This window comes from Chiloscyllium punctatum, chromosome 17, assembly GCF_047496795.1.
Source record: "Chiloscyllium punctatum isolate Juve2018m chromosome 17, sChiPun1.3, whole genome shotgun sequence".
NCBI lineage: Eukaryota > Metazoa > Chordata > Chondrichthyes > Orectolobiformes > Hemiscylliidae > Chiloscyllium > Chiloscyllium punctatum.
Window position 1 is genome coordinate 77,587,863 of NC_092755.1, and position 12,131 is coordinate 77,599,993.

The 12,131-nt window shown below is 43.4% G+C and overlaps 1 protein-coding gene across 4 annotated transcripts in view; it reads left to right on the plus strand.

The window, feature by feature from the left end:
* Window positions 1-12,131, plus strand: part of rilpl1 (Rab interacting lysosomal protein-like 1) — a 48,285-nt gene that overhangs the window by 17,137 nt on the left and 19,017 nt on the right. For all 4 annotated transcript variants that reach the window (XM_072587616.1, XM_072587615.1, XM_072587618.1 and 1 more), the window contains exons 2-3: window positions 3,778-3,928; window positions 9,535-9,656. In XM_072587616.1, the coding sequence (XP_072443717.1) occupies window positions 3,778-3,928; window positions 9,535-9,656 (273 nt within the window). The remainder of the gene's footprint in view (window positions 1-3,777; window positions 3,929-9,534; window positions 9,657-12,131) is intronic.

Below are 12,131 nucleotides of genomic sequence, written 5' to 3' on the forward strand. Positions count from 1 at the left end.
AGAAGGCTGCAGAGTTCTCAAATGGAAGATGATGTGCTGTTCTTCCAGCTTGCTCTAAGCTTCACTGGAACACTGCAGCAAGCCCAAGACAGAGATGTTGGCCAGGGAACAGGCTGGTGTGTTGAAATGGCAGGCAACCAGAAGCTCAGGGTAATTTTTGAAGACAGAACATAGATATTTTGCAAAGCGATTGTCCAGTCTGCACTGTGTCTCCTGAATGTTTTCCTATCTGTAATGAGTTCTGAGGAAGGGTCACTGAACCTGAAACGTTAGCTCTGCTTTCTCTCCACAGAGGCTGCCAGGCCTACTGAGGTTATCTATCAATTTCTGATTTTGTTTCTGATTATCAAAACTAGTTCAGGATAATTCTTGCGGTACTTACCATTTTAATGTTTTCCCAGCCAGAAATAGCTCCAGCTCTTTGGGCTGCAGGGAATTTGGTGAAATCATTATTGATTGGTCAACCTCACAGCCTGTTGCAGAGTACCAAGGCTGATTGCATTTCACCCAATGCCATGTTGATGCACTCAATCCCACAGTAGTCTCAGGACTGTGATCAGATCCAGAATGCTGTGATTCCTCTGTGTTTTGACTGAGTCAGGCAACAGGAATAGTTACGAAGATTAGGAAGTTGTAATCTCAACTGCATTTCAGAATAGCTGAGAGCCATGTTGCAATTACTGCCACGACCATCAACAATACAAAGTATCAAATTATCTTCAGTTAATGGGTAATGTTCAGTTAATGGGTAACCTTCCCTTTATGTTGACAGGTTTCAGACTTGATTCTTGTCCCATGTATTAAGTAGGACCAATGGAAGGTAACTAAGTAAAAGTAAAGTTGCCGCAGTCCCAGCTGATCAAAGGGATACTCTCATTATTGGGAGATGTGCGGGTCTGTACGCCTCAGGGGAGTGGCGAGGTTGAAAAGGCAGGACCTTCATGGTGACCTCAGTCAGTACGAGAATTGAACCTGTGCTGTTGGAGTTGCTCTGCATCGCAAACCAGCCTTCCAGGCAACTGAGCTAGCCAAGATGGTGTACTTAGAATGAATGTGACTTGTGGTTAGACATTATCAAATTTTCCCAGAAAATGGATGTTGCTAGACTAATGCCAGATATTGAGCCATTCTTGCTTTTCTTATCCTGACAATATAAGCATCACATCAGTAAGCCTGATGTCAATGGTAGGGAAGCTGCTGGAGAAGATACTGAAGGATAGGATCAATTCACATTTGGAAGAAAATGGGCTTATCAGTGATAGGCAGCATGGTTTTGTGCAGGGGAGGTCTTGTCTTAATAATTTAATAGAACCCTTTGAGCAAGTGACAAAGTTAATGGAAGAGAGAAGGGCTGTAGATGTCAGATACATAGATTTCAGTAAGACGTTTGATAAGGTTCCCCATGGTAGGCTGGTGGAGAAAGTGAATTTGCATGGGGTCCAGGGTGTACTAGCTAAGTGAATAAAGAATTGGCTGGGCAACAGGAGGCAGAGAGTAGTAGAGGAAGTGAGTTTCTCAAAATGGAGAACTGTGACCAGATTGTTCCACAGGGATGTGTTCTAGAACCACTGTTTGTGATATACATAAATGATCTGGAGGAATGTTTTGGTGGTCTGAATCACAAGTTTGCAGATGACACCAAGATTGGTGGCGTAGTATGTAGTGAAGGGGACTGTTGGAGAATGCATCAGAATATAGATAGATTGGAGAGTTGGATGGAGAAATGGCAGATGGAGTTCAATCCATGAAAATGTGAGGTGATGCATTTTGGAAGATCCAATTCAAGACCGAACTATATGGTAAATGGAAAAGCCCTGGGGAAAACTGATGTACAGAGAAATCTGAGTGCTCAGGTCCATTGTACCCTGAAGGTGGCAACACAGGTCAATAGAATGGTCAAGAAGGCATAGGGCATGCTTTCCTTATTTGGACGGGGCATTGAATACAAGAGTTTGGCAGGTCATGTTACAGTTGTATAGGACTTTGATTTGGCCAAATTTGGAATACTGCATACAGTTCTGGTCACCACATTACCAAAAGGATGTGGATGCTTTGGAGAGGGTATAGAGAAGGTTCACCAGGATGTTGCCTGAGGGCACTAACTATGAATAGAGGTTGAGTAGATTAGAATTTTTTTTAGATTAGATTAGATTACTTACAGTGTGGAAACAGGCCCTTCGGCACAACAAGTCCACACCGCCCCGCCGAAGCGCAACCCACCCATACCCCTACATCTACCCCTACCTAACACTACGGGCAATTTAGCATGGCCAATTCACCTGACCTGCACATCTTTGGACTGTGGGAGGAAACCGGAGCACCCGGAGGAAACCCACGCAGACACGGGGAGAACGTGCAAACTCCACACAATCAGTCGCCTGAGGCGGGAATTGAACCCGGGTCTCTGGCACTGTGAGGCAGCAGTGCTAACCACTGTGCCACCGTGCCACCCACGAAAGATTAGTTCATTAGAAAGATGGAGTTTGAGGGGGGACTTGATTGAGGTCTCCAAAATCATAAGAAGTATAGACAGGATGGATAGCAAGAAGCTTTTTCCCAGAGTAGGGGCCTCAAGTACTAGGAGTCCCGAGTTTAAGGTGAGAGGGGAAAGGTTTGAGGGAAATATAGGTGGAAAGCTCTTTATGCAGAGGTTGGTGGGTGCCTGGAATGTGTTGCCAGCGAAGGTGGTAGAGGCTGGCACGATCGTGTCATTTAAGATGTATTTAAACAGATACATGAATGGGCAGGGAACAAAGGGACACAGATCCTTGGAAATAGGGGACAGGCTTAGATCGAGGATCCAGATTGGCGCTGGCTTGAGGGTCTGAAGGGCTTGTTCGTGTGCTGTAATTTTCTTTGTTCTTTATCAGTGGTGAAACCAGCACAATCAGGTTGTCCTTGAGACAGTGGAGTGAGCTCCTGCATTGTGCCGCCCCCCCCCCCCACACACACCTCTAAAAGACACTGAATGGCACTATATTGCTCAAGCAGGTGGTACTGGTCATGTTCCCATGTGCCTGCTTCCTCCCTCTTCCTATGCAGTAGAGTTTGGAAAGAAGTAACCACACTCCTCGTGAAGGAAGACAAAGTGATGAATGTCTACCAGAACAAGAGAGGTGAAAAGGAGAGCTATAGGATCATGAGACTGTTTCAAAGACTAAGTCTCTTCTTCTTTGCAACCCCAAGGGATCAAGGCAGGAATGATGTGGCCAATTTTGGAGAAGCCTTGCATCAGTACGTTGAAGAACAGGTACACTTAGCTGGATTTACCAACTCTTGTCATTTTCTTGTAAGGATACTTGAACAGTGACCCAAAACTCCTCCTATTAGAATATTTAGAACAATGGGACAGTGGTTGAGATGAGTTAAGGTGAAGCATAAATAGTGGCTTACACCACTTTGACTGAATGGTTTTGTTTCTCGAAGCTCTCTGTAACTGCAATAAACAACTGGCCTCTGGATTCTGATCATCTGTGCCATGAGAATAGCCATTAATTATATTCATTATTGTTGTTATTATTTATTATTAATATTTAGAGAATGACAATGTCCTAAATTGATAAAATTGTTGATCAAGTTCTTAAGTAATAAAATTTTCCCTTCTCTACTTCTTCCAGAACATGAATTGTCAGTAATTCCGAAGAGCACACTATATTTTTCCTGAAATGCAATGGAGCAACTAATGTATAGTCCAGCTTCCCTGTGTGTGAGAGGTGGGGAGGCAGGGTCACAGGAACAGGGTCCTATGATCTTTCTAATTCTACTATCTTTGATCAGGAGCTTGTGCTGGTCGAGGACGTGTGGAGAGGGGAGGCTCAGGATTTACTCACTCAGATTGCAAAACTTCAAGAGGAAAACAAACAGCTGACGATGAACCTTTCTCACAAAGATATAAGCCTGACTGAAGAAGAAATCCTGAAACAGGAAGGTAAAAATAACAAGTTTTCTGAACTCAGAGTCAGTTTGCTTGAAACAACTGTTTCCTTCACCCTGTATGGAGTAATTATGAAGGAATGCCTAGAACTAAAAGAGCGAAATGATTTTGTGTAAATGTAGCTATATGTTTGCTATTGAAATGATATACATGTAGTACTAGTGCATCCAAATGTAAGGTGGTTAGAAAAACATTCAGAAGCAAAATGTAAAACCTTTTACATGAGCAGTTAAGAGTTGGAATGTGCTACCTGATAGATTCAATAGCAGCCTTCAAAAAGGGAATTTGATAAATACTTGAAGGAGAAAAATAATTGAGAGTTCTGAGGAAAGAGCAGAGACTAACTGGATTGCTCTTTGAAAGAGCCAGTGCACACTCAATGGGCCAAATGGTCTCTTATGTTGTGGCACTCACTAATTCTAACTAAGAGAATTGGACATTGAAGGGTGGAAACCAAAATGTATTTTCAGGCTGATAGGACAATGAGACCAGTGGCATCAGTGAATAATATATTTTAATTCCCCTGTTCAGGTGCCCTGAACAACTTGGCTGACTCTTGCACTGCATGTGAGAGTGGTGTTGTGTTTATTTTACTCTATTAATATTCCAGAGAATGCAAGATCAAATTCACCATGGCAGTTAAAGAATTTGAGCCTTTATCTCTATCTAGAGAATTGCTGCGTTCTGTTCCTTCTTGTCTAAAACTTTATTTTCTTAGACTGAATTGACCATTTGTCTCTTTGACTATATCCCACATGTTTTACCTACCCAAGTTGAATCAGGAGGACTGGCCCAGAGGTGCATGTGCTTCCTACCAGGATTGAATCCCACATGGACAGCGAGGCCACAATACATCCAAGCTGTTCCAATTCTTGGCCAATGGACAGTTCTCTCTCAACGAACGATGGAAAATAGAAGGATAATAATTCAACATTAATAACAGCCCTCTTTGTTGCCCCTTCTGTGATTTGTCACACTGCTTCTCTCTCTTCTGTCTCCCTTACCAACTGTGCAAACCATGTTCCTTCTTGGGTGAATCATGACCTTCTGCAATTTAACACGTGGAAAATCCAAGGCCATTGTTTTCAGTCACCACAACAATCTCTGTTTCCTTGTATTGCCTAATTCTGCCTCTGTGTCAGCTGACTGCTGTTGAAATATCTTATTCCTGGGTTTGTTACTGCCAGATTCACCTCTTCAAGAGCGCTCCTTACTGGACTCCCAGCTTCCACCTTCAATAAAATTCAACTCAACCAGCACTCTGCTGGCCATGTTAGAACTGCACCAAGTCTTTGTTCACTGTCTGACTTGGGCTCCTGATTAGCTATCAACTTAATTTTTAAAATTCTCATCCTTGTCTTTAAATCACTTATAGTCTCATCCCTCCCTATCTCTTTAGCCTCCTCCAATACCTCAATATTTCTCCAGCTGTGGCCTCATATGCATCCTTTACTCCCGTTATTTTACCATTGGCAGCTTTGTCTCCATCTGTAAACTCTGGCATTCCCTCCACCTTTAAGACACTCTTTAAAACTTTCCTCTTTGTCTATACTTTTAGATATCTTTATAATTATTTCTCATTATTTAGCCATGGTTTGGTTGGCCGCACTCTCACTTCTGAATCAGAAGTCACACTGTTGATTGATGTTGGTACTGAGGGAGGCTCCTGGGTAGTCCCTCATATGGATGTAAAAGATGTGATCAGGTTAGGCCATACAGGTGCACGATCCTTTATCCAAAATGCTCGGGACCATCTTGTTTTAAGAATTCAGAATTTTTGTATTTCAGAATAAATGACAGTTTGGTGAAATTTTTAAAAATCTTACTGGAGGAATACACTCACTGAATAAAATATGGCCTTGAGAAAGAATCGAGGCCTGCCGGTGCTGGGCCACACCCCACCCATTGCATCTGGTGACATGCATTGAGTGGGTGGTGACTTGGGTTAACTGTTTGCACGCCAAACAACCTTGTGAAAGAGAAAAAAAACTCCACAAAAAAGCCTTCGGGATTTGGGGATTTTGGACAAAGATTGTCTACCTACACTTAGTTGACTTAGCTTGACACTTTGACTTCTAATAATGCTCACACTTACATAGAATACTTTATCTTAGCATGCTTCAAGCAATGAGTGCCTTGACATTTTGAAGTGCATTGCAACTCCAGTCTGTATTTTGAGAATGCTGAGATGTGATGTGAGGACTGAAATAGAAACAGAATTCAAAATCTATCTTCGAAACATGCAAGGGACCCACTGACATTAAACTGTAAAGTTATTTTTGTCCCCTGGGTGCTAAGCTGAGACACAATCTTGTGGACCTCTTCTGCTCTCTCTCTCACTCCAACAGCTATTACACACACTCAGAGGTGAACTAGAACTTGCAGAGGGCATTATTTCAAGTACTGGGCATGATAAAAATCTTGGCAGTCTGTCACCTAAAAATATAATGCCTGCACCTTAATGGATAAATCCAATTCTGAGTTTCTTGTTAGCCCATGATGACGTATATTTATCCTGCAATATATGGAAAGACATTAAAATACCAAAGGTCATGTGGTTATTGAAGTGATGTGTATATTGTTACCACCAACAAAACATCCAATAATAATAATTAGCGCAAGTAACATTGAACATTGTGTGTATGAGAAAGATCTAATCTTTATTCTGGCCCAAACTAATGGTTGCAGATGTCCACAGTGACAGAGAAACTAAAACTCTGTTTAATGGATGGAATACAGATTTTGCACACCCCTTCCCCTGCTTTCAATAGATAGTAAATTTGATAAAACCAGCATTTCTCTCAATCTTTTCAGTTTGACAAAAACTGAAGTTGCTGGAAAAGCACAGCAGGTCTAGTGACATCTGTGAAGAGAAATCAAAGTTAACATTTCAGATTGGGTCACCCTGAGAATTGATGGTAGCTAGAAAAATGTCAGTTTATATGCAGAAGATAGGGTGGTTGGGGGGTGGGGGGAAGGTGTGGGGGGGGGGGGGGGGTGAAGGTGGGGAGGGGGGGGGGAGTAAATGATAGGTAGAATAGAGCCCAAAGAGAGTGAAGAACATTTAGACAAAGGAGCCAATAATGATCTGACTGGGAGGGTGGATAGCTGTTAATGGAGACTATTAGTGGCTATCAATAGTTAGTGTGTAATGGCAGACTATGTGGTAACAAGGAGAAAGTGAGGATTGCAGATGCTGGAGATCAGAGTCAAAATGTGTGGCAGTAGTGTGGTGCGAATGACCTGGTGTGTGTAGTAGGGGGCTAGGACATGCCCTAAAATTCTTGAACTCCATATTGGGTTTGAGGGCTGCAGAGTCCTCAAGTGGAAAATGAGGTGCTATTCTTCTAGCTTGGATTGAGCTTTGCTTGAGCACTGCAACAAGCCTGAGACAGCGATATTGCCTGGGGAAGAGGGTGGTGTTTTAAAGTGGCAGGCAACTGGAAGCTCAGGATTGTTTTTGCAGGCAGAACATAAATGTCCCACGAAGTAGTCAGCCAGTCTACACTTAGTTTCCCCAATTTAGAGGAGGTCACATTGTGAGAGTAAATGCAGTGAGAAGTGCAGATTCACCTGGAAGGTACATTGGGTTCTTGGAGGGAGGAGGTAAATGGGCAGGTGTCATACCTTCAGCAGTTGCAGGGGTAGCTTCTGTGGAGGGGTGTTGGGTGTGAAGGAAGTGTGGTCCAGGGTGTCCCAGAGGAAATGGTCCCTGCAAAAGGCGGACAAGGGAGGGGCAGAGAATATGTCTGGTGGTGGAATCTCACAGGAAATGAGATAGAAATGGTGGCTGATAATCTTCCGAATGTGTACGTTGGTGGGATGGTAGGTAAGGACAAGGGGAACTCTATTGCTGTTGTAGGTGGGAAGAAGGGGGATGCAGGAGATGGGTCAAGCCCAGTTGAGTGCCCATTTGACAATGGTGCTGGGGAATCCTCAGTTGAGGAAGAAGGTGGACATTTCAGAAGCTCCCATGTTGAAGTGGCCTCATCATAACAAAGGCAATGGAATCAGAGGAACAGGGGCAATGGAATGGAGTCTTCTTGAAACTGCTGATGGTGTGACACCTGCTCATTTACCCCCTCCCTCCTCAGTATCCAAGGGCCCAAATGTACCTTTCAGGTGAAGCAGCACTTTACATGCACTTTTCACAATCCACTCTACTACATTCACTGCTCACAATGTGGTCTCTTCTACATTGGGGAAACTAAGAATAGACTGGGTGACTGCTTCGCAGAACATCGACGTTTTGCCCGCAAAAAATCTCGAGCTTCCAGTTGCCTGCCACACTAACACCCCAGCCTGTTCGCTGGCCAACATCTCTGTCTCAGGCTTGCTACAATGCTGCAGTGAAGTTCAGCGCTAACTGGAAGAACAGCACCTCATTTTCCGCTTGGGGATTCCGGACCCAATATAGAGTTCAATAATTTTAGGGTCTGAACTCTCCCATGTCCTAGCCCCCTACCACACACACTAGGCCTTGTTATCACATAGCCTGCCATTACACAATACCTATTCGCCACTAACAGACTCCATGAACAGCTATTCAGCCTCCCAGCCAGATTGTTATCGACTCTTTTGTCTGTAGAATTGTTCTTCACTCTCTTTGGGTTTTTTGCCTTCTTATTGTTTATTCCTATCCTGTTCTCCCTGTCTATCTTCTGCATGTAAACCAACATTTTCCAAGCTACCATCAGTTCTGAAGAACAGTCAGTGGACCTGAAATGGTAACTTTGATTTGGTGTCGGATCTTCGTATGACCATCCTTCAAGGCGGACTTTGGCATACGCAACAACGCAGAGTGGCTGAGCAGAGGCTGATACACTCTTCTGTCTGTCTCTCTGTCATTCTTTCTCTTTCTCTCTCTCTCTCTCTCTCTGTACATACACATACACACAGTCAGACACGCGCACGTATGCCCTGCACACAGCCGTTCACAGGTTTATCCTCCATCTTTCTCTCATGCTGTACCAGGCACTCACTCTCACACATGCACATGCTCTCTCTTCTCGCTTCCTCACTCCTCCTCTTGCTCCCTCCCCGACTCAAGGTTGGAATACCAACAGACTCTAACCTCACATCTTTAATGTGTTGTCTGAACTGAGATGTCACACTTCTTTTTATTAAACCTCAATTTTTCTCAGGGATGTGACTTGCAATAAGTTCTGGGATTTACATATTAACGAACCAAAACCTGCAACCCATTCTAAAAGATGAAAGACATAACAGCAATCTAGGTTTTTGTTTAGTATATTGTATCAGGTGCATGACACAATGATCTTTTACTATAAATTCTGTGTCTTATAACTCTGTCCCACTAGTTACCTGATGAAGGAGCAGGCACTCCAAAAGTTAGTATTTACAAATAAACCTGTTGGACTATAACCTGATGTTGTGATTTTTAAGATCTCATCATATTCATGTGACCCAGTGAATATCAGTCTCACCTGAGGCAAAAGGTCTAGGAAAATACATGGCTTTGAATCATGAACGTAGGGTTATCAGTAAAAACCAATGATGCTCACATCATCAAAACGGATTAAAATCCTTTCCATTGGCAACTCACCGACAGTCATGTGCTGATTTCTCTTGTCTTTTAGCTGGGATGTCAGAAAGAGAATGGCAAGTGATGAAGAAGCTAAAGGAAGTGGTTGATAAACAGCGGGATGAGCTCAGAGCTAAAGACCGAGAATTAACTCTCAAAAACGAAGATGTTGAAGCCGTAAGTGTTTGTCTCTTCAGCCTGGACTGAAAATAATGTATCTGGGTCTAGATTAGAGTGGTTCTGGAAAAGCACAGCAGGTCAGGCAGCATCTGAGGGCAGGAAAATCGACGTTTTGGGAAAAAGCCCTTCATCAGGGATAGAGGCAGGGTGCCTGCAGAGTGGAGAGATGAAATTAATGTACCTGTAATGCATGTCATGTCGATGTTAATTGTACATACGAAGGGGAAGTCATATTGGACTCAACATGAACTCTGTTTCTCTCTCCACAGTTGCTGCCAGGCCTGCTGAGTTTCTCCTGCAATTTCTGTTTTAATTTCTGAATAGCAGGTTCTCTGCTAGGGACCTGGTGCTGGAAATTCTGAAATGTGGGAACCCCATGTCACATTCCCTCAAAAGCTGCACAGCTGCTTCAAGGATCCACAAACACCGATTACCACATCAATGAATTGACTTTTGGTTTTGGAATTTGCTAATGCACAGGGACCTGAGGTCTGTGCAAGAGAAGAATTTCAAGGGAGTAACAACTACATTTACTGTGCCACTGGGCTGTGACCAAGTCCCACATTCACTGGAGTTCAGCTTGTTTGTCTGAGCAGGGTAGTCTGTTATGAGTGTTATGTAATAATTTCAAAAATAGGAGCAGGAGTAGGCACGCTCTACTATTTAAGAAAGTGCTGATTTACTACACCGACTGCAATACTCCCAACTATACTGACAAATTGAGAATCTCTCAATAGCAGTCCTTTACGTTCCCAATAATTAAGAATCTCAGTTCCTTAGAAAATTCAAAGATTCACAACCCTCTGAGTGAAGAAATGTCTCCTCCATCCTTAATGGCCAGCCCCTTATTCAGTTGCTGGAATCCTGTTTTCTAGACTCTAGCCAGGAGTAATCAGCAATTACCATATCAAACCTGTTAAGAGTTTTAAATGTTTCAATGAGATCAGCTCTATAAAATCCCAGCACCTCTTTCAAGTCACATTTTAGAGATAACCTAAGGTTTTCTAAAAAGGAAAAGGTGACATCTCAGCTCAGACAAACATTAAAGGTGTGAGGTTAGAGCCTGTCTGTACCCCAGTCTTGAGTCAGACTGGTTCTTTTTCCAAAGTAGTAATTTATCAAATGTTACATGGATTGACTGCCTGCAGATTGTGTACTTTTTGAACAAATTAGAATGTATCTGCAATGAAGTTCTGCAAGTGCAAATTCAACCATAGACCTGTGTGTGTGTGTGTGTGTGTGTGTGCGCGCGCGCGCGCGTGTGTGCATGAGTGGACAGAGTGTATGCCTCTGAGAGGGTGTGTGCGTAGCTGTGTGTGTGTCTGAGAGAGTGTGTCTATGAGAGAGCGTCTATGTGAGTGTGAGAGTATGTAAGTGTGTATGTGCGTGTGTCATGCAGTGGGGTCACCTGTACTGTGATATGAACCCAGTTGAGGCCACCCTCATGGGTACTGAACTTCGCTATCAGCCTCTGCTTGGCTACTCTGCATTGTTGTGTATCCCAAAGTCACGTGAAGACCCAGGCTGCAGCTTAAGTGTTCCCTGCCTCAGAACATCCCTGTCTAGTGATTGTTGTGCGGTGTCCATTCACCTCTTGTCATAGCATCTGCTTGGTCTCATCAATGTACCATGCCTTGGGGCATCCTTGTCTGCCATGTATGAGATAGACAACATTGGCTGAGTGATATGACTACCTGCTGTGTGCATGGTGGGTGGTGTCCTCACGTGTAGTGGTAGTATCCATGTTGATACTCTAACACATCTTGCAATGGTTGCCATTGACAGGGTTGTATGGTCTTGTTGTCGATGTTATTTTGAAAGCTGGGCAATTTGCTGTGGACAATGGTCTGTTTAAGGTTTGGCGGTTATTTAAAGTTGAGAAGTGGAGGCATAGGGAAAGTCTTGGTGAGGTGCTCATCCCCATCGATAATGTGTTGCAGGCTGCAAAGTACTTCTAAATGGTAAAGACTGCAGGTTTGGAAGGTGATGTTCAAGAAGCTTTGTTACATTACTGCTGCATTTGTAGGTGTTGGTGGTGGATTGAGTGAGTGTTGAAGGTGGTGGATGTGGTGCCAATCAGTTGAGCTGCTTTGATATGGATAGTGTTGAGCTTCTTGAGTGTTGTTGGAGCTGTACCCATTCAGGCGAGTGGGACCATTGCATCACACTCCTGACTTGTGCCTTTGAGATGATGAACAGACTTTGCAGATGCAGAATGTGAGTTTTTCACCGTGGCATTCCTAGCCTGTGACCAATCGAGCTGTGGGAATTGAAACATAGAAGATACCAGGAGTAGGCCATTCATCCCCTCAGTTGAATGGCCTACTATTTAGTACAGTCTTGGCTAACCATGAAACTCAATTTTCCTAATCCTGCCCTCTTCCCATATCCCTTGATCCTTTTAGCGAAAAGAGCTATATCTATTTCCTTTTTGAAAACACATATTTTGGCCTCAACCACTTTTGGTGATTG